The sequence below is a fragment of the Canis aureus genome, chromosome 21, assembly GCF_053574225.1.
Source record: "Canis aureus isolate CA01 chromosome 21, VMU_Caureus_v.1.0, whole genome shotgun sequence".
Classification (NCBI taxonomy): Eukaryota; Metazoa; Chordata; class Mammalia; order Carnivora; family Canidae; genus Canis; species Canis aureus.
In genome coordinates this window covers 54844217-54870106 of record NC_135631.1, presented here as the reverse complement: position 1 = coordinate 54870106, position 25890 = coordinate 54844217, and the positions used below count along the sequence as shown (strand labels likewise).

Here is a 25890-nt window from a genome sequence, read left to right as displayed (position 1 = left end):
GTGAGATGATAAGTTATCTGCATAGTAACCTGATTCCTTTGTGTTGCCACCATCCCCAAAACATCCACATGCTCATCACATTCATAGTACCCAACAGGCCTCTTCAAGTAATGAGTAATAACAAATAATTCTGCACTATTATAATTATCCTAACATGTACATTCCAGAGCTATTCAGTTCTCACTGCTAAGAAAAGTTGTTAGATAATCCATTGGAAGTTAACATCAGTTAACATCACACAGTTTAGCTTTCTACTAGGAAGTATGTCTGGTGAAAGAAAAGTGTATCGCATTTTTAACCCAAAGCACATACATTTTTGTTTTCAGGTTGGACAAGCCCACTGAAAGTTCCTCATTTACAACCTCGTCATGAAGCATGCTCAGTAAATCACACGTATGCATTTGATGAAGAAGCAACATGTACAGTAAGATGTCCTTGATTATGTTATACAGTATTTGTAATTTTATTGTCTGTATGTGTGATATTTCATGCAAAAAAATAGCTACCATTTAATAAGTGCTGCTTAGGTGCCAGGCACCGCGCGGCCCTTCACAGTGATTGCATATCACATATGATCTTGTGCTTCCTACAATAGTCAAGGGAGGAGCCATGTGCCCTTTACAGGCAAAGGCATCCGCCTCCAGTAGCGGTGAGTGGTGGCCACTGAATGGCTGACAGCCACCTGGAGGGCTGCACCTCCCACGCTGTCCCCTCAGACTTTGGCCGATGGCTGCCTTATTTCCTTGAGGAAATAGACCTAAAGCTAAGCTGGGTCCTGCTAAGGACCTTGTCATTGTCACTCACTAGCTTCTTGTCCTGCTTCCACCCTACTCTTCATCTAGATTGCTCCTACATGTATTACCCCACAAAAATCCTGTCTCCATCCCCTCTTCTGGACAAGGCAGTGTTGCTATCCCCACTTTATTTAACAAGGCTAATCCCCAGTGATGTTAACTAATTGACTTTTAACCACACAGTAAATATGAAACCAAAATTTAAACCTAGGTATCCTTCTGAATTTAAGGACTGTGTTATTAACCATTTTTCTATGTGGATTGTTTAGTTCCTAAAACCATGATATTTAAATGACTCAATGACCCCAAGGGATATACAGATAGCTCAAGGTTTTTTCTTTCTTTAAAAAAAATGACTTTATTGAGATATATTTCATACAGCACAAAAGTCATCCTTTTAAAGTGTTCAGTTTTTTTAAAAGATTCAGAATCTTTTAAAAGATACAGAATTGAGCAATGTCACCACAATCTAATTCTAGAACATTTTCATCACCCCGAAGAGAAACCCCATACCCATTAGCAGTAAAGATGTGAATACTTTTAAGGAATCAGTTTCCATTTCGGTAAGTCCCATATGTACTCCTTACTAAAATTGATCTGCCTGCTAATTTATCTGCAGTTATGGTGTTAAATTTATTTCTACTTTTCCCACCTCTTCCTTCACGATTGCCCATTCTGATTTTACCGTAGAGGGGATTGGGGCATACCTCCCACAACCATCAGTTGTACTATACAGGACATGACTAAGGAGCAACAAGGGCATTCAAAATACATGTCATCAGTTCCTCCTTTATCAAGACATCATGCACCCATGCCAAGGCTTCCTGCTTTTTCTTGTCTATAGAGTTTTCTTTTATATATATACATATGTATATTTTTTTTCTTAATAAGAAAATCTTGGCCTTAGAAATGCAAGTATTTTGGCCTGTTTTGAGCCATTCTAAACCAAGATAAAATGCAGAATTTGGTTGCAAGGGTAAAGAAAATGTGTACTATAATAGTCTCACGTATTCCATCTCCAGACTTCTCAAAGTGTTCATTGCTCCTGTAGGTAAATCCTTTGAGAGCTAATCAAAGTAAATGTTATAAGAAATTGAAGGCATTGGTGCCTTTTGTTTTTCATTTAAGCTGCAAATTCATGGCAAGTCTCCATGCTTTATCTAGTTACCATTTTAGAGTTAGAATATTGAAGTAGGTGTGTGTCATGTAAATGCTTATTCACATACTTATTCAAAGTCAAAATAAATTTAGACTTTCTGTTGCAGAAAATAAATCTGGATATTTTACTTCCAGTAGTGGAAGCTAACCAGGTAACATGGGACAATACTTGTAATGGAAAACAACTTAATTAGTATTTCTTTTTCCTTAAAATATCAAAAAGCTAATAGAGAAAAGTGACTAGGTCAACGAAAGGATAGAAACTAATATTTAAGCCTAGCGCTCAAATTTCTGCATGCCACTTTGGCTATGCAGAAATTTGCCATTTTAGGAGGGGTAACTACAACTTTGAGCTGGACCATGTAGTCTCATAAGTATAAAAGATCAAAAGTTGGAACTGATCTCTGAAAATAATCCACTGCTTCAGGATGAATACATCCACCACATGCTCATTCCTGGGGTTTCCTGCAGGGTCCCCTCCCATTCCCTGCTATACATTGGGCACTAGGGCTCCACACAAGCACCACATACCACAGCAACACAGCTGTCGGTTTTCATCCCAGCACCAACGCAAATGGCAGCACAATTTTCAAGAGAGAGCCAAAGCATGAAAGACACAAGAATGGAAAGAAATAGTAAATTCCTGATTTTTTTCCACATTGTTTATGGTAATTCGTTGTTTGGAATCTGGACATCAACAGTCATTTTTTGTCAGCTCTTGTGAAATGTGAGGAAATTCTAGGAAGTTGAGGCGTTTATGATGTTGATGGTGATGAAGGACCTTAATGTGAATGATGCTAAAGTATTAGGACGTAAAGGAAGATCTTCTTCGATGTCTTGTCATAGAACCTAAGAAATATCTAGCATTGGTAGAGAGGTTCCCATTGAAACAAATTCCAAGAATACTGAAGATGAAGCCAAATAGCAAATTTAGTCCCTTCTTTATGAAATAGTACACACAAAACATGTAGAGAACAGAAAGAGTAAAATATTACATCTGCAAGAGAATAGATACTATTAAGATTTCTTTGACAAAATGGTGTTAAGTAATACATTTGAGGATCTGAAAACCAACGTTTCATAAAGAAATTGAAGATACATAAAATATAGAAGTGGCAGCTTATAAAGACTAATCAGGAAAGAGAAAAGATGGTGTATTGGAGAAAAATCCAGGTACCAATGAAAGAGTATACCATGATATCCATGATATACTAAAATGATGATGAACAATAATATGAACCACCAGAAAATGAGAAGGCATAAATTTCAGATACTGCTAGTGAAGATTGGATACAGGTTCAGAAGAATTAGTTGTCTCCCTAATGAAGAACAATAAGGACACACAAATTTCAGAATCTCTGCCCCTAAAAGAAGAGGACCATTCCTATCCACACATTACCCAGCAACCTTATCAATACGTTACCCACAGAACATGGCTGATTGTGACAGATCTTGCGAATTGCTGAGAAGCTCACATTAAAAGATATTTTAAGTGAATTGTTATCAATCCTAATTTAGTATACTTTTTAGAAGTGAAAAATTTAAGTGATTTTGCATTCCCACGTCTCTTCTTTCTGACAATGCATCCACTGGTTTTACTTGCTTGCTTGTTCTGTCTCTAACACTCTTACTCATGTTTACCAATAGTTCTTATCTATATTTATATGTGATTTTTCAGAGAAGATATAGATATTATACTGATGATGTTGCAGCAGTTGATTTGGCAAAGATTCAATGCTTACTAGGATAGGACATCAACAATGTTAGATTGATATGGGTGACCTGTATGCTAAACATAGATTTCTTTTTAATCTGTAGAGGCACTGAAATATTTGTTCATGACTCTTGCTGGTAAGAAGTCATTATATCGGGGAATTTAGTATAGACAAAACTACATATAGTAGAATAAGGCAGCACAATTAACAACTTGATCTAATAGACATATATAAATATATGTTTTCGCAAGGACCATTAATGAAAATTACCACATACTGTACCATAAAACAACCAGAAATTTTTTAAATATTCAATTTTTAAAATTTTTGTCTTATATATTTATTTAACCTTTTATTTTAATTTCATAATGATTAACATATAGTGTTATATTGGTGTCAGGTGTACAATATAGTGATCCATCAATTCTATATATTACTCAAATATTTTAAATCATACAAGGTATGTTCTTTGACTACAAGACAATTATGACAGATCAATACACCCCAGAAAATCTTGTATTTGGAAATGTAAAAATATATTTATGAATGAGTCATGGGCCAAAGAAAAATCATAGAGGAAGGAAATAATAAAGATAATATAATAAGGAAATAGAAGACAAACATTTTTTAAAATCGCCAATGCCAGGAGTTAGTTTATTGAAAAAAAAATTGATGACTATCTGCCAATGCTGATCAAAAAGAACAAAAAATATAGCAATTAAGGGGCTAAATATAATGGCAGCTGCATAAAACTGTGCTCCCCAACATGGCCTAAAAGCAATGCAGAATAAGACAAACGATAACACACAAAAACCATACCTTCAATACACATAAAAGAGAAGTATAAACTTCAAATTACTGCAAGTTAAAAAAGAAAGAAAACACAAAATCCTAACAAGTTGTGCTTCAAGCTCTTAACAGAACCTTTTTGTTGTTGTTGTTGTTGTTGTTTGTTTTTTGTCTTTGTAAATGAGGAAAACCTTGAAAAATAAAAATGCATGGTAGGGAGAAGCCAGCCTAGGATTGATCTAACAAACACTGATGGAAGACAAAGGAGACTTTCCATCTGCAGAGAAGGAATTTAAAAAGCATACATGATTTGAGGTGGCATTGTGAACAGCAATATTATGTAAGAGAAGAAGTTTAAAAGAAAGGAGAGTCACCCTTTGGAGGTTGGGTGACGAAAAGAAAAAAAGTGAGGGAAAGAGGAACAGTTAATATTGTGAAAGACAAAAAGAATAAACTGGCAGTCACAGAACCCATCTGGTAACAATCGGCGGCCAGAAGAAAACTTTATTCGAGAAAGTCTGTACTTTGCAACGCTGACAGGAGGGGGCAGCATTGAACTAAGAATATTGCAAACCTCAGCAACTTCCACCAAGGGAAGGGAAGAAAACAGGATATACCTCTTCCCAGGAAACTGTAACAACACAGAAAATGAGAATCAAAATACTTCAACGAAAAGAAGAATCAGAGTCAGAACCAAAATACTTTGATAAGAACACAAAATACCAAATCATCTATAAAACAGAAGAAAACTGTGCTGTAATACTCCAAACTGAATTATATGTTTCAAACAAGCATTTGAGGATGTGAAAAGCTGCCTTCCTACAGAAATTCAAAAATTAAATACAAATAGAATTGACCGTAAAAAATGAAAGAAATGGAAAACTCATCCAGAAATTAAGAATTACACAGCCCAAGAGAAGAGATTCAAATAAAAATTTAAAGAAGGACAGGGGCGCCTGGGTGGCTCAGTCGGTTAAGCATTTGACTCTTGATTTCAGCTCAGGTCATGACTCAGGGTCGTGAGGCCAAGCAGCGTGTCTGGCTCTGCTCTAAGTGGGGAGTCTGCTGAGAGCCTTTCTCCCTCTCCCTCTGCCTCTCCACCACCACTTATGTGCTCCCTTTCTCTTTCTCTGTCTCTCTCTCAAATAAATAAATCTTTATAAAAAAAGTTAAGAAGGGACATTGAGGAAAGGCAGGAAAGAGTCCAATAGAAAAAAGGAGATGGATCCACTGAAAATATCTATGTGAAACTGATTGAGATGAAAGATAGTCAAAGGAGAAATGGTATCCATGTCGGTGGAACCCCCGGAAGGAAAAAACCAATCAATTGAATAGAATTAGTAGGTTCAACCAGGGTTTGTCAACCTTGAACCATTGACATTTTGGGTTAGAAAATTCTCTGCCATGAAAGACTACTGTGTGCAATGTAGAATAACTAGCAGCATTCTGACTTCTGCCCATAGGTGTTGGGAGCACCCTCCTGGTGAGTGACAGTCCCTTCTCCAAAGCTAGAAAATGAACAGCAAAGTAAACCAGAAGAAAGTACAAAAAAACCTTTAAAAATAAATAAGAAAAGATATAAATGAAGTAGAGGAGATGGAGTTTCAGGTGCTGCATTTACTTTTCTGCCTTAAACACATAGAAAATTGGAAAAAATATGAGAAATAACAGTTTCCGGACACTGAAGGATTGACATCCCAGAAGGAAAATAAGCATGTGAAAATAAGCGTGTCACTCGCTCTCTGCCTGTAGGCAGTTTCCAAGCTTCAGTCCAGGGAAACTAAGCCCATGCCTTCTTGAGTTGAGAAGGCTGAGATTGGAGTTCTGGGAGCCCAAGGCATCCGGAGTCTGCAGACTAGGGCCGCAGAGAGCAGGGAGCCGCAGAGACAGAGCTCTGGAGAGCTGGTGCAAAGGGCGTGCAGGTCCACGAGCAGTGCTCTGTGCAGTGCCAACAGGAAAGAAACGACTGGCGGGGAGGAGGCCCATGCTGTAGAGCGCTGCATGGTCGTGGTCGCTCTCTGAAGCTTGGACAGGGCAGAGGACGGGTCGGGCCCCCGCAGGCTGGATGAGGGAACTTGTAGAACACTTTGTTAGCCCCCCTCCAGTGTCTCCGTGGACTTGCCCCAGGGTGTGAAAAGCACCTGCTGATTTTGATTCCTTAACTTTGTGCTGGAACATAACCTAACAGTATCTAAGAATACAACAAGCTTTAGCAACCAACAACCCAAGTACTCAAAAACCCATAAGTACTCAAAAGAAAGTAATTTACACACTGAGAAGTAGGAAGATATCACCCCTAGTCGGGAGGAACACCGAGTCAAATACCGGACCTGGAAGCAGTAGATGTGAAGGAACAGCAGACAAGGATATAAAACAGCCACTGCAGATATGTCCCATCCATTCAGGTGGGAGAGGAAACCACAACTGTGGAGATGGGGAAAATGCACAACATAAACAAAGCTCGAGGACATTTGGACACGAAAAACACAAGGTCTAAAATGACCCATGAATGGATATAGCTTTAAGAGCAGATCAGACACGGCAGGATAAACGGTTGGTAATGTTGAAAACATAGCTGCAACTATCCAAAATGAAATAGAACACAAATAAATAAAACATCAGTTAGCTGTGGGATGATATCATACTGTTTAATACACATGTAACAGAAAAAAAAGAAAGTGGGAAAAATATTTGGAGAAACAACGGCCAATGTTGTTCCCAACTGATTTTAAATCCACAGACCTCAGAAACTCAACAAATGCCAAGCTGTATAAAGATAAAGGAAACCACGCACATAAATTATATTGTTGGAAAACAGCGATAAAAAGGACATCTTAGGGAACCCTGGGTGGCGCAGCGGTTTGGTGCCTGCCTTTGGCCCAGGGCGCGATCCTGGAGACCCGGGATCGAATCCCACATCGGGCTCCCGGTGCATGGAGCCTGCTTCTCCCTCTGCCTATGTCTCTGCCTCTCTCTCTCTCTCTCTCTCTCTGTAACTATCATAAATAAATAAAAATTTTTAAAAAAGGAAAAAGGACATCTTAAAACAGCTAGAGGAAAAAAATGGGTTATATACAGGGGAACACATACAAGAATGACAGCAGGTTCTTATCAGAATCTGTGCATGCTACAAGAATTTGGAGACATATTTTACATATCAAAAATGTTAATTAAGAATACATTAGCCAGCAGGACGCCTGGGTGGCTCTGTCAGTTAAACATCCGACTCTTGGTTTTGGCTCAGCTCATGATCTCAGGGTGGTGACCTCGAGTCCCACGTCAGGTGCCACACTCAGCATGGAGTCTGCTTGCGATTCTCTCTCTCCTGCTGCGCCTCTCCTGCTTGCGCTCTCTCTCTCTCTCTCAAATAAATATATCTTTTTAAAAAAAAGAATACATTAACCAGCAATAACGAATTTCAAAAAGAAAGAGTAGACATTTTCAGAAAAATAAAGCTGAGGGATCTATTGCCAACAGACATGAAGGAGGTACTTTAGACAAAAGAATATAGCATCTGTGAAAATTTGAGTTTGTACAATGGAATGAAATTGAGGTCAAGAGAAATGGTAAATGTGTAGGTAAATAGAAAATGCTATTTTTCATTTTGAAATTCTTTGAATTTCAAATATCATTGAATGCTTAAACCGACAATAGTAGCAACGTATTTTGTGGGTACAGTACATGCAGACCTAAATTGTACAACAATAGCACCAGGGAGATAAGGATGAAAATAGGCATATGCTATGGTAATTTTTTACACTATTCATGAAGTGGTGTAATATTATCCTTTAAACCCTAGAATTAAAGATGTATAAGTCTTAGAGTGACTTAGAAGCTAATCTATCAATCAACCAATCATAGGCAATAAGCTAGTAGGAGGAAACAAAATGAAATTTGAAAAAGAGAAAAACGGGGCACCCAAGTGGCTCAGCAGTTGAGCGTCTGCCTTTGGCCCAGGGTGTGACCTCAGGGTCCTGGGATCAAGTCCTACATCGGGCTCCCTGCAGGGCACCTGCTTCCCCCTCTGCCTGTGTCTCTGCCTCTTTCTGTCTGTCTATCATGAATAAATAAATACAATCTTTTAAAAAAAGAAAAAGAAAAAAACACCTCAAATAATACAAAAGAAAGTAGCATAAAAGGAAAAGAAAAAGATGAAACAAGCAGTAAATACAGCTGCATTTAAACCAAATTATGTCAGGTGTTATATTAGCTACAATTTAATATAATGAAATTGAAAGTCAGCAATTTTTATGTTGGATAAAAAAAATCAATGCCTAACTATATATGCTGACTACAAGAAAACCATGTTAAATAGAAATAGAAGTGTAAGATGGGAAAACCTTGTGTATTCTCTTATTAAGTTGTTTTGTAGTTTCAGTGGAATCAAAATCAATATCTTAGCTGTATTTATGTGGAATTGGACAAGTTCTTTGTCAAGTAGATACAGAGAAGCAAAGGATCAGAAATGACCAAAAGTATCATTAACTAAAGGGAAAAAAATCAATGCTCATTTATGATCAAAACTCTCAGCAAATTAGACTTGGATGAGAACATCTTCAATGTGATATAGAGCATCTGTGAAAAACCTGAAGCTAAAGTAAATGATGAAAAAAGACCAAATGTCTTTCTCTGAATATCAGGAAGAAGACAAAAGTGTCTGCTATCATCACTACCATTTTCCATTTAGTGGAGGAGATAGCAATTGCAAAAAGGCAAGAAAAAGAAATAGAAACCATAAATATCGGAAAGAAAGAAGAAAAACCATCTCGTGTAGAGATGACAGGATGATATTGAGGGTTTTTTTTTTAAAGATTATTTATTTGAGAGAAAGAGAGAATGAGTGGGAGGGGGAGAGAGAGAGGAAGAAAGAATTTCAAGCAAACTTCATGCTCAGTGCAGAGCCTGACGCAGGGCTTGATCTCAGGAACCTGAGATAATGACCTGAACCTAAACCAAGAGTCAGATGCTCAATTAACTGTGCCAACTAGGCACCTCTGATGTGATGATATTTGTAAGAAATCCTTAGAAATCTTCAAAGAAACTGCTAGATGTAATGTTGAATTTATCAGAGACATAGGCTTATTGTTAATGTACAAAAATCAATTGTAATCTTACATATAAGAAGCAAACAACTAGAAAATGAAAGTTTAAAAGACTCCATTGACAGTAATACCAAGAACCACATAAGATTTAATAAAATACATGATTTTTTTTTCCACTGAAAACTTTGGTACATTACTGAGTGAAATAAATTAACAAGGACATAAATAAATGGAAAATAAACCAGGTTAATGGGCTGGAGGATTTGTTGATATAGTAATACTTCTCCAATTGATCTGTAGATTCAATGCAAACCCTATCAAAATCCTAAGAAGCTGTTTTGTGGAAATTTACAAGCCTATTATAAAATCTCTATGAATTGAAAAATCTAAAGTGGCTAAAACAATTTTGGATAGAAAGAATACAGTTAGAGGATTTGTGCTACCTGATTTTAAGTCTTACTATAAAGTTATAATAATCAATACCAGTTAACAAAGTGATTGACAAATGGAGCAATGGGAAATATAGTCCAGGAACAGAGTCCTCTACCTGCATTGCCATTGATTTTTTTTTTTAAAATGTGCCAAGATATTTTAATGGAGAAAGAAAACTACTGAAACAACTGGATATCCTTCTGAGAAAAAAAGTCAAGTTTTATTTTATTACCATATACAAAAAGTTTTACTACATTACCATATACAAAAAAAATAACCTAAAATGGATAATAACCTCAACATAAAATTAAGATTATAAAACTTTTTGAAATAGTTGAATTTTTAAAAGACATCATTAAGAAAATGAAACAATGGGAGAAATATCCACAATCATATATCTAGAACATATAAAGATGTCTTAAAATTAGTAATAACAAGATGAACAATCCAAATGAAAGATGACTAAAAGATCTGAACAGACATTTCTCTCTCTCACACACACACACACACACACACATACACAGCAGAAGAATGACAAATAAACAGTGAAAAGATACTTAACATGCTGAGTTATCAGTAAATATAATTTAAAATATCATATATCCTTACAATGGCTAAAATTAAAACAACTGAAAATTCCAAGTGTGGCAAGGATACAGAACAGTGGGACTCACACACTGATGCTGGGAAATGTAAAATGGTAACTACTTTGAAAACTCTCAAACATGTTGTAAGATTGACATATACCTATGCCAGTCATGTAACAGCCAATTCCACTGCTAGATATTTGGCCAAGACAAATTTAAATATATGTCCACACAAAAACTTGGACATTAAAGTTGAAATCAGCTTTACTCTATAACAGTCTAAAAATGGAAACTAAATGTTTATGTGCATGTGAAAGAATGAACAGATATGGTATATCCATACAATGGAATAGTAGTTAGCAATCAAAAGGACCAAACTAATGATACATGCAACAAGATGAATGAATCTCAAAATCATGCAGTCAGAAACAAAATATTACATACCACTGATTCTACTTGAATGAAATTCTAAAAATTCAAACCAATACAGAGTGACAAAAAAATAGACCACCTGTTGCCCTGGCCTGGGATGAGAGGTAGATGTGAATGGCCAAGGAGCATGAGAATCTTTTAGCAAAATGTAAACGCTCTGAATACTGTGTGTTATGAGTGGTTGTACATAATTCATCAAATTGTATGGGTTAATGGGTTACATTCATTGCAAGTACACTATACCTCAATACAGTTTACTTTTTATTAAAAAATGGTATTTATGCCAATGAAGTTGACAACTTAGATAAAACAAATTCCTTAAAAACACAACTTACCAAAACTGACATGAGAAAACCTCAATAGACCTGTGTCTATGAAAATAGTTGCATTGATTATCAAGACATTTTCTACAGAGAAAACTCTATACTGGGGTAGTTTTACTAATGAATAAGGTAAAATATTTAAGGGAGAAATAATATCATCATATCCAAATAATAGATTTCAGGACAACAGAGCCCTGTCACCAAAATACAAAAACTATATTACAACAAAAAATTATAGTCTAATATACCTACAAACAAACAAAACAATACCTAATAATATTTGATTAAGTTAAATTTGGCAATATATAAAATGGATAATACATCATGATGAAGTAGAGACTATCCCAAGATTGCAAGATTGGCTTACCATTCAGAAATCAATGAATGCGATTTATTGTATTAACAGAATTTAAATATACATTTATATATTATTATTATCTCTGTCAATGATTGAAAGCCAAAATATAAAAAAAATAATTTTTTTCTAGTGAGTAGAAAGTGGAAAATAAGATTATAAAAATTCCACTACAATAACATTTTAGAAACTATAACATTAGGGAAAAATTTAATAAAAGATATTCAAAGCTCTGCACTAAAAACTATCTCAAAATGCTGAGACAAATAAAAGGAGACCTAACAACATTCAGAAATAGATCATTTTCATGTAGTGGAAAATTCAGTGTTTTTTAAGATATCAATATTCAAATTAAGCTCCAAATAGTTGCAGTGCTTTCCCTAACATAATTCTTCTGTGCTTTTTTTGTGCAAAGTTGCTTTTGTCTCTGAAATTTACATTAATTTACATCTTGAAAAAAATCATGCAGTAAGAAACTTAATCTACCTGATTTGAAGACCCACTGTAATGCTGCAAGAAAGACAGTATTGTTTTGGTGTAATAATAGAGAAATCAACCGAAAAGAATTGAGAGTCCAGAAATAGACTGGTTTTACACAAAAGTAACAAGACAGTTCAATGGTTTACACACAATATTTTCAACAAATAGTCTCTGAACAGCTGGACATCCATGTGGAAGAGGAGTCTTTATCCCTTTCTCAAAAATTGCTTTGTGCTGGTCAATGACCTAAACTGAAAAACTAGCTGGAAGAAGCTTCTAAAACAAAATGCAAGATAAAATATCTGCAACGTTGGTTGGCAAAAATCTCTCACAGAGGATGTCAAAATCACTATGCTTTGAAAAAATTCATTCTGTTAACATTAAAGTCTTTTGGTCTTTGGACCACTGTTAAGAAAACACAAATGTGAACCACAAACTGGAAGAAAATGCTTGCAATATCTGTCAAAGATCTGTGAGCCGGGATATATAAAGAATTGCCACAACTTCATAGCAAAAAGATTTTTTTAAATCCCTCAAGACTGAAATAAATGTTTCATGAAAAAAGATGTATGTGTCCAATAGGCCCATGAAAAGGTGGTCAACATTTTCAGTTGTGAGGGAAGTGCAAATAGAAACCAAAACAAAATACTACTGAATACCCACCAGAATGTCTAAAACTAAGATGCTTGAAAACCATCAGGAAGTTAGTATGATGTAAAAAAAGCAAGCAAATAATTCTTTGCCTCAGTATTTTTTAATATGTGTATAATTTGAAATGATTTTTTTTTTCAAGTTAAAGTTGCTTGCCAACATTGTATGTTGGTGAAGACGGAGAGCAACTGGACTTCTGATACTTTTGGTGTATCTTATAAAGTGACACATCTATCCCAGGACCCAGTAATTCTATTTTTAAGTATTTACCCAATAAAATCAAAGTCTGTGTCCACAAAACAACTTGTACAAGAATGCTTGTAGCAGCTTAATTAATATGTACACAAAAAAATCAATCAAAAGGAAAATGGATTAATAGATCATAGAACAGAATAGTATTCAATAAAAACAAAAGGGTAAACCACTGATATAGACCAGAGAACATGGGAGAAGCTTAACAATATTAAAAGCCAATATTAAGGGGCAGCTGGGGTGCTCAGTGGCTTAAGTGTCCGAATCTTGATTTCAGCTCAGGTCATGATCTCAGGGTCAGGATATTGAGCCTTGTGTCTGGCTCCAAGCTCAGCAGGAGTCCGTTTGAGACTTTTCTCTGTCCCTCTCCCTCTGCCCCTCCCCTCCCAATAAATAAATAAATCCTTGTTAAAGAGCCAATATTCATAAGCACAAAAAAAGTCAGGCTCAAAGGGTACATACCTCCTGATTCCAATTACATGAAGGTCAGGAGCAAGCAAAAACTAAGTTTTAGTAATAGAAAATAGAATAGTGGCAGCCTACAGAGAGTGAAGATTGATTGAAAGTAGAAATGAAGTATTTGGAGAGATGACAAAAGCATTCTATATTTTGCCTGAGGTATTGGTTATATGACTTTCTAATTTAAGTCAAACTGGTTAAATCGCACAGTAGAAATCTACACCTTTTCCTGTATGTAAATCTCACAGTTCTAGAATTCAGGATTAAGAAGCTTCCTTTCAGAATTATCAAAAAATGAGCTTTTCCCACAAATCCTCCCTATCACCTCCTATCACCACATGGAAATACTACAGATATGTTCTAATGCTGCATATATTTTAAAATTAATACTTAGCTGAGCTCAAAAGCAAGAGGAGAGAGAGGAAGATCCAGTTTCCAAAAGGAAGAGAAAGTTCAGTTCTAAAAATAGATGTGCAGCTTAAATTACATTTGTGTTGGATGCAGCTTTGGAGAACAGAGACCCAAATATGTTGCAGTTGGGACACTATGAAAATTCATTTCTCTTTTACGTAACAATCCATAGGTCCTGGACTAGCCGGCAGATCTAGTCTATGATATTTTCCTAGACACATTCTGTTGGGCATCAGGATAGGATAGAAGCAAAATCAAAGAGGGACATCTTCCCCTTTTAAAGACTTATTCCAGAAAATGGACACAGCACTTTAAATGATGTTGGCAGAACTCAATATTGCACTAGCTGCAAAGGAATTGTGAAAAACTCATTTTTAATCTAAGGTCCTGGGTCCAAATAAAAATGAGCTTCTTTTACTATAGAAATGGGGAATGAAATTGGGTTAGCTAAAAGCCAAAGAGTCATGGGCTAGAATCTGAATATCCACATAGGAACAGGCATCTGAAATCTCATGGTGGATATTTGGAATTGAGTTTTCTGTGTAAATACAGGTACTACCAAGGCCTATCTCAGCAAAGAGTAGGAATTTGAATGAATCTTTACACACCGGAAGGAAGTTGGCCATCTGACCAAGACAATAAATGGGAAAATTCAGCATTTTATTCATGAGGAAATAGAAACTTTGGTCTGTACCACGTGGATACATGGATCACGATTTCTTAGTACACATGTAGTGTGGGAATCCCACATTCTAAAATCAAAAAAAAAAAGAAGAAAAGATTTTGTATCCAGAAACCATAAACGATGCTCTGAGGGAACATTTCCACAAAGTGGCATCAACATGCAAGATCCCACAGGGAAAAACTATCACTAAACCAAATCACAGTCAAAATCATACTCTGTGCGTGAAAAGGGTCATTTGTGAGACAATATCAGCAGGTATGACAGAGCAGGACCTCTCACCCAAAGAGCCTCAGATAATAGAGCCATCTGAATACACATTAATTTTCGAGAAATAGAAGTTCTAAGGAAAGAACAGGACTTAAGGAAAAGAAGAGGCAGATATGAAAAAGAAACAAATAAGATTCTTTAAAATCAAGCATTTCTCTTAAAATACATCATTAAACATTTTTGCTTCCTCTGTGGCAGAGTAAGCTCCTAAGAGCCTAACCCTCCCACCAATAACAACTGCAGACTCTGATGAAATACCCATCCATTGGATCAAGACCCCTGGTGATGGAACAAAATCAGGCAAATTTCAGAGTTGAACCCTAGATGGTGAACTCAGGGTGCTTTCCCCATTGTGGAAGGTGGGCTACATTCAGGAAACTGGAGTGATTACAAATTCAATAGAAATCTCTGTCTTTCTACCTAAAGAGATGGAAGAATGGAGCATGTCCCAAGAATGAAAGGAAAGACTCCAGAACAGGAGGCACCTGGAGAGGGAGCCATAGTTCCATGTGTGAACTCAGCCCAAGTCCAGTTGATCCCTGGACTATCTGCTCAAAACAGACCCTAAGCAGTTCTGTCAAAGGCAAACAAGGTACTGACCTAAGATCTGACTATTACCCAAAATGCTCTCAGGAATAATGCAGAATCCTGTGACTTCTCCACATAAAATGTACAACCTCCAATTAAAAAATCCAAAATTATTTAACATATAATAACCATGGAAAATGGGATCAGCACACATGGAAATATGCTAGATGCTAGAATTATAAGACAGGGATTTTTGTTTTTAAGACTTTATTTATTTGAGAAGGACAGAGAGAGCGCAGGAGCAGGGAGGGCAGAGGGAGAGGGAGAAGCAGACTCCCCGCTGAGCAGGGAGCTGACACAGGGCTCCTCCATATGGGGACTTGGAGATCATGACCTGAGCTGAAGGCAGACCCTTAACTGGCTGAGCCATCCTGTCACCCCCAGACAGGGATTTTAATACAGTTGTTGTAACTGTGCTCTGTGACATAGTAGAGAATATATTCATAATCATAAGACAGGAACTTTCATCAAGGAAATAGAATATAAAAAAAGAGCCAAAGGGAAATTTTAGAACTAAAATTTCCAAATCTTAAATAGAAATGATATGGGCTTAATAGCAGGAAGGCTATGACAAGGAAAATATTAAGGATTTAAAAATAGAACTTGGAGAGGGTGAAAAAAAAGAATAAAAAATAAATGAAAAGAATCTCAGAGACCTATGGAACATTATGAAAAAGTTAACACTAATTGTAGTCCAAGCATAAAGGTAAAGGAAAATGCAACAGAAAATAATATTTGAAGAAATAATTACTGAAACTTCCCCAAATTTGGTGAAAGATATATATTTACAATTTTCAAGAGGCCTATTGAATTCCAAACAGAACAAAATTTTTTTCAAAAAGCCCAGGCATCTGATATTCAGATGCAAAAGATACGAAGAGAACTTTGAGAGCAGCAAGAGAAAAATAAGTTGAAATATTACAGGCTTCTTTCTAATCACACTACTGAAACAAGAAGACGGTAGAGCGACATATTTACAAAAGAAAGAAACAAAAAAAAAAAAGAAAGAAACACATCACACAAGAACACTACATCTAGAAACTCTCACTTTCAATGATGAAGGCTATGTTGGTCTTCTACTGCTGTTATAAAAAATTAACATTAATTCAGTGGCTAAGAAAATATAAATCCAGCATTTTATACTTCCGGAGGTCAGAGTAAAAAATGGGTCTCACTGAGCTAAAATCAAGATGTTGGCAAGGTTGCATTTCTTCTAGAAACTCTTAAGTAGAATCCCATTTTCTTGCCACCTGCATCCTTTGGCTCATGGGTCTTGTCTTCATCTTCAAAGCCAGCAGTGGCAGGTTGAGTTCTTCCCTTATCTGACTACTCTTCTGCCTTGACTTTCTACTTTTAGGGACCCTAAGATTACTTTGTGCCCATCTGAATGTCTAGGACAATTTTCCGATTTTAAATTCACCTGATTAGCAACTTTAAATCCATCTGCAATCCAAATTACCTTTCTCTGTGCAAGATAACATATGCAATTTCCAGGGATTAGGACCTGGAAGAATCTGGGGGCCTCATTATATTGAACATATTAAAAGATTACGTAACGAAATTTGCAAGAAGAGAAAAATGAAGGAAGTAAATTTACAATGAACATGCACTACAAGAAATCTTGTCTATTTAATAAGATTATTTTTCCTTTTAATTTCTTTAAAGTATACATAACTGTTTAAAACAGGAGTCTAATATTGTTCTCTGAAGTGTATTATGAATGTAGATATAGTATATGTGACAACTAATAGAATAAGGAATGGTGAGGTGTGGTAAATGGACTAGTGGTTGTGACATTTGTACATTTTATGTGAATTGGTACAATATCAACTCCCAAGTGACTGTGGAAAGTTAAAGACATCTAATTTAATCTCTAAAACACAGAAATGTACTATAATGGGGTATCATTAAAGAGCCGCCCAATGACAGAAATTGGAATTCTAAAAGACCCCACTCATTTCAATAATATAAGGAAGGAAGAAAAAGGGAACAGAGGAGCAGAAACATTGGGACAAATAGACAACTATTATGAAATGGTACATTTAATCCTAATATATCAATTGTTAGATTAAATGCTAATATACTAAACATTTCAGCTGAAAGGCAGAGATTATCAGGGTGGATAACAAAGCAAGATACAACTATGTGATTGACAAGAGGTACACTTTCAATATGAAGATAGAAATAGGCTGAAAGTAAATGAACAGAAAGCATATCAATACAAATGATATATTTATCATAATCATATGCTGGAGCATAAAACAAGTCTTCATATCTTTAAATGTATTGGAATAATTCTATTTGTGTTCTTAAACCACCACAGAGTTAAATTAAAAATAAATAACCATGAGATATTTAGAAAGACATCGAATGCTTTTAAATTAAAAATCATTCTTCTAAATAATCCATAAGGTCAATGAAGAAATCATAAGAAAACTTAGAAAATGTTTTAAGTTGAACAATGATGAAAATATAAGCTATCAAATCTTGTATAATGCAGTTAGAAGTCTGCTGAAAAGAAAAAAAATAGCCTTTTATGCTTATATTACGAAACAAGGAAGTTCTGAAAATTCAAGATTAATGATTAAGGAACCAGAAGAATGTTAAAACAAAAAGAAGAGAGCAGATTAAAAAGATAAGAGTAGAAATCAATGAAAAGAGAAAAGATATGTTAAGAGAGAAAACTTAAAGCTAAAAGCTGTTTCTTTGAAAAGATCAATGAAAGTGATAGTTATTTTATTAGTATGATCAAGAAAAAGAGAACACATATTACCAACATTGGAAATGAAAAAGTTTATTACTGCTGATTCGCAAAGCAAAATAAAATATTATGAACTACCGTATGCCAGTTCATTTAGTATCTTAGATTAAACGAACAAATCCCTTTAGAAATACAACTTACTAAAATCGTTACTAAATGAAATAGAACACATGAGTGCCCCCGGTGTATTAAATAAATTTAATTTTTCTGATCAAAAAGCTGCCCGCAGTGAAACACTAGGATCAGATGATTTCACTGCTGAATTTTGTCAAACATTCTCAGAAGAAATCACATCAATCTAAGTTATTTCAGAAAGTAGAAGAAAGAACACTTTCCAGCTAGTTTTAGAAGTCCAACTTAACGTAATGTTCCCAAACCACAGACATTACAAAAAAAGAGGAAATTACAGAAATTATATTCTTCATGTACAGAGACACAAAAATGATTACAAAGTGTTAGCAAATCAAAATGAGTAATTTAGAAGGATAATATATTATGATCAAGTGAAGTTTATCCCAGGAGTGAAAATATGCCCTTAACATTAAAAAATCAATCCATATAATTCATTCTACTGGTGACCATCAGTGTGTTCTCCAGAGTTAAGAGTCTGTTTCTTGGTTTGTTTCTCTCTTTTTTTCCCCTTTGCTTGTTTGGTTTTTTTCCTAAATTCCACATAGGAGTGATATTATACGGCTGGTATCTGTACAGAATTAGGGGAAAATGTAAGGCCTGCTGTGACTTTGCTAGGAGACATAAACGCTGTCCCTCGACAGCTTTTAGGATAATTTTATAAAACACCGTGGTAGTGTCCTCCAGAGTGCAAGTGGAGAAAACTCTGAGAGGAAAAATGAAGAGCAAGGAAGCTGCATCCCAAGGATCACAGTAGTTTAAGATGGAAGAAACTTGCCTCTCTTCTCTGGTGTAGGAATATCAGAGGGTGCCCCCTCCATCTTGGGGATAATCTCCAATGGGCCAAAATAGCACAGGAATTAGCTTCCCCCAAATCCCTGCCTATGAATTATTACACAGCATTTGACCATGTTCCAGAACAACTACCTGGAAACTGTTTTTTGGTGAGTGAAGGAGCAAATTCAGAACGACCTTGCCCATCATAGGCTTGATGCGAGTACTTTTGGAACGATGGGAGTTGGTCTGAGATCTTCCAGTGCAGCCTCTATAGTGGCTAAAGATAGAAACCCAGGGCAGCGGGCCATCTGTGTGGAAGGAGACTGCGCATTTGGCTTTCTGGCGTGGAAGTGGCAACTACCGGCATGTACAACTTGCCCATTGTACTTTGGGTGGTGATCAACAATGGAATTTACCAAAATTTCAATGCAAACACTTGGAATGAGATGTTAAAATCTGAAGATGCTGTTCCGGTGGCCCCTCCAGTCAGTCTTCTTCCAAACTCACATTATGAGCCGGTTATGACTGCATTTGGAGGCAAAGAGTAGTTATACAAAACCTGAAGAACTCCAAAAATCACTGAGGCAGTTTGGCAGACACACCTAAACCCTCTCTTAACCAATATCTGACTAAACCACGAGCCATATGGAAGGCCCCGGATTTTCACTGGCTGATTTGCTCTGATACGTAAGTTAAAGATGCCACGGAGTGGTCTTGAAGAGTGTCCTCTTTCTTGTAAGGTGGAATTTCATTTTTCACAGCAAAATTACTAAAATGTCAAAATTATTGTACCAATAAAAAATTTTAGAAAACAATTCTAAGTGAAAAAATTATGTATGATTCATCCTACTAGCAGAATATTACATGATTTCACTAGATGTAGCCTTGGTGAAATTAAAAAATATATGACATGCAAGTTTAAACAGACACTAGAAATGGGAAGAAGGAAGTGTGGTGAACAGGAAAGTGGATAAGGCTAGAAGGGGAATTTAAGGATGGAGAGATGCAAAAGTTAGGACACGTGGAGAACAGAATGAGGAAGCCTAGTATTTGCTTAATGGGATCTTCATAAGAAGAAAATAAAGTGAATCCACTGACAATAAAGAGACAAAAATGGAGACTCCTCTAAACTGGTGAGAGTTATGCATTCTCAGATTAGAGAAGCACAGGAAGTCTTAAGCCAGATGAAAGAGATATGTCTTCTCCTGAACAAATTTCCTCCATAGGAAAACCAAGACAAATATCCTAAATACTACGAGTGGGTGGGGGTGGGCGGACACAGAATACCTGCAGCCAGTCATACTCCATGCTCTTGAAAGCAAGGAGAACAGTCCAGAAGTCAATACGTATTTAGGTTACTAAACAATCATAACCATTAAACTGGAATTCTAAATTCAAACAGAATGGTATAGAAAAGTGAGAATGAGTTAGTTAAAAAGCTGAGTTAGAAGAAGTTCATACCCTTGAAAAAATTACCAAAAGTAGAACTTCAGCCAAAGAGAATGGAAGCAGCAGAAAAAAACCAAATAGGATCCAAGAAGCAAAAGCAGGCAGAGAACCACTGATAAAATATTGTGGAAACTTTAAATAAGTAATCCTTAAAGATAGTAATGATAAATGTTATAATAATAAGTAATTTTAATGAAATAAGATGAAAGGAAGAGGGAAATAGTGCCGCACTAATGTCCTATCATTAGAAGACAAGACAGACGAGACTTTTTAACATGTTTGAATTACATGGTGCTGAAAACATCATTTGGCAACATTTACAATTCAAGAGCTTTCTCCTAAAGAAGTGACTTTCCCATGAACTTGAACACACATTTTGTAAATTTTAACTTAGTCACTAGGAGATTATACAAGGAAGGCAAATTTCCAAGGCGATTGAGGGAAGTGGGCAGTATTAAACCTGGTCCACCCACCGGGTAACCGGTACCATGACAGGAGAAAAGCAGAGGGGAGGGGGGAAGCATGGTGCGTAGAAAACAGGGAGGGAGCACTTCCCCCGTATATGTGATTCCTGTGATCCCCTTTAACTTATTATTCACACCTTCTAGGAGGATGGAGAACCGCTTCCACAACCAAACAGGAAATACACTGCAAAGGACTCATTTTACAAGTCCTCAACACAAAAGTAAGCATTTTTCCCAGTAGAATTTTGATTTAAAAATGTATTTCTGGGGGCACCTGGAGGGCTCAGTAGGGTAAGCAGCTGACGGTGATTTCTGCTAGGGTCATGATCTCGGGTCCTGGGCTGGAGCCCCGCCTCAGGCTCTGTGCTCAGTGGGGAGTCTCCTTGAGACTTTCCCTGTCCTCCCTTTTCTCCCTCTGCCCCTCCTCCCTCAAATAAACAAATCAAGCTTTTTAAAAGATACTAAAAATTGGAAAAATGAATTGTTTCTATGTCTCCTTTCATGACACATCCTCTTTGTGTCCACCATGGCCCAGATTCGGTGAGTAATGCAGAGAACATCAGACGCAGATACTCACATTGACGGCTAAAATAAGGAGGTCAAGGAGAGTCTTAAAGAAAAACTGTGTTTAATAGAAGAATAAATCCAAAGCAGAAAGGAAATGGTGAGAGAGGGGAGGAGGTAAGAGTACAGCAGCACAGAAAACAAAAGCAGGAGGGCCTGAAGGAGGCGGTTTACTGGGAGCACAGCCGCGTGCAGCGCTTGCTGGGTGTCTGTGCCCTGGGCCGTGAGCGTCACCTGGGACTACGGTGGACGAGGCTGTCCCTGCCCCAAGAGCTCTTATTCTAGAGGGAGGTGGGCCGCAAATGCACGCTGGACTTGAACACAGCTCCCATCTCAGATGAGTCTGGCAGCTGAAGGGAGCAGCTGGAACAGGATGAGAGCATCCGGGGCGCACGGGCAGGGCTGGGAGGCGTCCTTAGGGGAGGAGGCCTGGGCCCTCCTCCGGGGTCGGGCGTTGAGAGGGCTTGGAAGGCGTTCCCGAAGGAGCGATCCGTGGATCTCTGCGGTGGCCCTTCTCCAGGTGGAGGGGACACAGAGGGCCCGGAAGGCTGGAGGGGGGTGCGCCCGGGCCGGAGAAGAACAAGGCCCAGGGCCTGGAGCAGGGTGGGACCAGCGGGAGTTAGGGGGAGAAGCGGGGGAAGGAGGGCCTGGAGCCCGTGGTCGCGGGTACCGGGAGCAGCTGAAGCCGCGGGGCCTCCCCGGAGGGACTTGAGGGCAGGACAGACGGGCAGGGCGGGCGCCGGCGAGGGAGGAGGGCGCCCTCGGGAGGGTCGGCCCTGCGGCTTCGGGCTGCACCTGCACCTGCACCTGGGCTGGAGCAGCACGGTTTCCAGGTGGAGGGGATGGGCCTAGAGGAGATGGATCAAGAACAACGGGGCTCCAGGCCGAACAGCAGCGCGGACCGAGGTCGCCGGGTCGGCAGGCGACATAGCTGCGGCGGGGCCCGGGCCCAGAGAGAGACGCCCGGGCTCGGCGCCAGACGGGCCGGATAAGGGGACGCTACACCTGCCGGTGGCCTCGGCCCTGGGCCAGGGGGCTGTGGGCCAGGGGCCGTGGGCCAGGGTGCCGTGGCCGAGCTACCGGAGGGAAGCATGGGGCTCTGGGCTTAGGGACGTGCGTTGGCGGGCTCGGTTAGGGTGCTGGAGGGGCGCGCGGAGCTGCCAAGGGCCGAGGGCCACGAGCCCGGGAGCAGATGAGTGCGGTGGCCCGGGGAGGCTTTGAAGGCAGCAGAGCAACAGAGAGCGGGGAGGCAGGTGCAGAGGGGTGGCTGCCCCGAGGCCGGGGAGCCGGCCACCTGGGTGGGTGCCCCAGAGCGCTGGGTCCCCCCAAATCCTTCCCTCCGGGGCGCTGGACTCAGCAGGCGAGCCTCTGCCACCAGCTTCCTGGGCCGCTTGCATGTCAACGGCACACGCACCCCCAGGCTTCACAAGGTGTCCTCAGGAATAGGGAGTTTCCCGGAAGGAAGGAAGGAAGGAAGGAAGGAAGGAAGGAAGGAAGGAAGGGGAAAGAAACATGGTATGGATCTGGGTTTCTGAATCTTAGAACAAGTTGAGTAAAGAGCTCTGAAGAAAGCATTCCCAGTTGGGGGCCACTGGTGAGACCCCGGATTCTCAACTTTCTCATGTTAAACATGAAGGATTTTAAGGAAATGGCCTCTAAGTTCCTCTCTGGCATTATCATTATTATTATTATTATTATTATTATTCACGAGAGACACAGAGAGGCAGAGACACAGGCAGAAGGAGAAGCAGGCTCCACGCACTGGGAGCCCGACGTGGGATTCGATCCCAGGTCTCTAGGATTGCGCCCTGGGCCAAAGGCAGGCGCTAAACCACTGCGCCACCCAGGGATCCCCTTTTCATTTCATTTTCTATCGTATTCACATCTTAGCGTCTCTCAGAAAAAATTCCGCGGTCCTCTTAGTTACTAATTTGGCTGAACTCATGATGCTTTGCTCATGAACCTAGGAATTTCTGAGGAAACAAAGTATGACATCACATTATTCGATAGTCTCTTTAAAAAGTATCCTATAAAAGTTTTCTTAGGAAAAACAAACTTGTATAACCTGGATGGAAAATTCTATAAAATATTCGTGGAATGCATCAGAGGCTCAAACAGAGATGCATCTTGCAAGATTTAATTCAGCTCACAGAACCATTCAGATATTATATCCAAAAAATGCGCCGTTTAAGCTTTTGCCACAATTAAAACTATTTCATAAGACTTAGCCTTTCTTTAGGCCACGGTCGTTTCAGGGTGAGTGAGTTGAAAGCATATGCACACCAGTGACCACCGGTGTGGAGCCATCGCTGTGCTATTTAGGTTCACAAATATTAATTTAATGAATCCTCGTATCATTTTATGCGGTAAATATAATTTTTATGTTGTTCCTTATCCACTCTTTCATCCCAAGCCCTTAGCACAGTACTTGAAACATAATAATCTCTGAATAAGAATTAGTCAAGGGAATGAGGATCACTGGTGAGTCAGTGTTTGCAAACTGACTACGAGAAGGAGAAGGCTCGTTGATGGCTGGAGCCTTCGGCTGGGTGCGCTGGGGGGCGGGACGCTGGCGCTGGGGCTGCCGGAGCTCGGGCCATCCGTCTGTCTGTCCCTCCGGTGCGGCCCCTGGAACGAGAGCTGTTTGGTTTTCCTTCAGGATTCAGTGGGAGGCAGTCGACGCAGCTGCATGTGTCCTGCGTCTCTGCGTGTCCGAAACCACAGAACTTCCGCGCCTTAGAATCCAAGGCGGTACCGTTAGCTGTAAAGCCTGTGCGCCCGGCGCTCCTTCACCCGCGTGGCTGGCCTCCTGGCACCACGCTGCAGGCCCTGTGACTTGGGATCACGGGGGCGCGGGAGCGTGGCCCACTCTTGCGGGCGGAGCCCCAGACCTGTGTCTTGACTCCCGCCACCAGGAGCCACAGTCTGCTTACCTGTAAGTCGATGGCCTTCCTGCCCTGCTGCCAAAGTCAAGGGCAGTGTCTGTGCGCGACCTGGGAGATGCGGATAATTAAAGGCACTGGTTTCCTACCGCCACGCGGCCTGTGACCACAGCTCACCAGCCTGAAACCTCGCGCTGGCCGTGGCAGTGCCGGCGCCCAGCTGGCTTCAGGGCCCGAGCTTCCCGGGCGGGGATCCGCGTCCTCCACGAGGCTGGGGCGCAGCTCGCCCTGCAGAAGCCCAATGCACTTCGTTCCAGCAGCTGGGCTCGTGAAGTGTTTCCTTTTTCTTTTCTTTTTTTTACTATAGGCTTTATTTACTTATTTGAAAGAGAGGAGGAGGGGCAAAGGGAGAGAGAGAAGCAGGCTCCTCGATGAGCTCGATCCCAGGACCTGAGATCATGACCTGAGCCGAAATCAAGAGTCGGATGCTTAACCGACTGGGCCCCACGCGCCCTTCGTGAGGCGTTTCTCTAAGGCCAGCTGAAGCATGTCTGCTGTGTGTGTGTCTCTCTTGTAGGGCTCACCTGTTTGGGTCACCTACTTAGGAGAATCCACCTTTTGATTAACTCATATTCAACCAATCGGGAACCTTAACTATGTAGGCACAACCGCTTGGCCGTATAAAGTTGCCAACTAAGCATCGTGGGAGTGACATCTTGTCATTCTCATCTGCTCTCCCACAGCAGAGGGGAGGGGCTTGTGTCTGATATGTAACAAGGGGGCAGGAATCGTGGGGGACACCTCAAAATCTACCCGCCATGTTGCATGACAATGCTGGGGCTCATGCCATCCGAATATGCCTTTTTCATAAAATGTCCTTAATCATTTCACAGAGCATATGAAATTGTTCCTTGGGACAAGATGCTACCACCAAAACCTGATCCAGAAGAAACAACGGTGGAAAAAGCTCCTGACCTGGTTTCACAGTGTTTTACACTGAAAAGATATGAAGGGGCCCTGGCAATAACCCAGGTCGGTGAGTAGGGACTTCAGTCGTGTGTGCATAATAATGCCTTTGCCAAAATATATATATATATATATATATATATATATATATATATATATATATATATATAGTTGCATTTTTGCAACCATGCATTTATTTCTAAGCTGAAGGCCAAAACCCAAATACTCATTTTATCGTAAGAATTGTGGAAAGAACAAGGAGACGTATACATTTATGGACTGGAAGTGCCATAACCATAAAGTCATCAGTGACCTCAAATAGTTCAGTATTACCTACACTGGACTTCTTAAAAAAATTCATTTAAAGACTGCCTCCATCTCAAAAATCAAAAATGCACAAGGAGGAGTAAATGGTGACTAAGGCATGGAAAAACAGTTATGATTCCACCAGAGAACCTGTGTCCAGAACAGTTCTTGA

The 25890-nt window shown here is 39.2% G+C and overlaps 1 protein-coding gene and 1 pseudogene across 33 annotated transcripts in view; both read left to right on the top strand.

Annotated features, from left to right (window-relative positions):
- SPMIP7 (sperm microtubule inner protein 7) overlaps positions 1–25890 on the top strand; it is a 64024-nt gene that overhangs the window by 11056 nt on the left and 27078 nt on the right. For 25 of the 33 annotated variants that reach the window (XM_077864210.1, XM_077864208.1, XM_077864206.1 and 22 more), the window contains 5 exons: positions 327–424; positions 1274–1357; positions 21145–21221; positions 24224–24499; positions 25340–25478. In XM_077864210.1, coding sequence (XP_077720336.1) covers positions 327–424; positions 1274–1357; positions 21145–21221; positions 24224–24499; positions 25340–25478 — 674 coding nt within the window. Of the gene's footprint in view, positions 1–326; positions 425–1273; positions 1358–21144; positions 21222–24223; positions 24500–24813; positions 25005–25339; positions 25479–25890 lie in introns of those variants that run through there. The other 8 variants (XM_077864237.1, XM_077864239.1, XM_077864213.1 and 5 more) reach the window with 4 other exon arrangements.
- Positions 16687–21133, top strand: LOC144293137 (2-hydroxyacyl-CoA lyase 1 pseudogene; annotated as a pseudogene).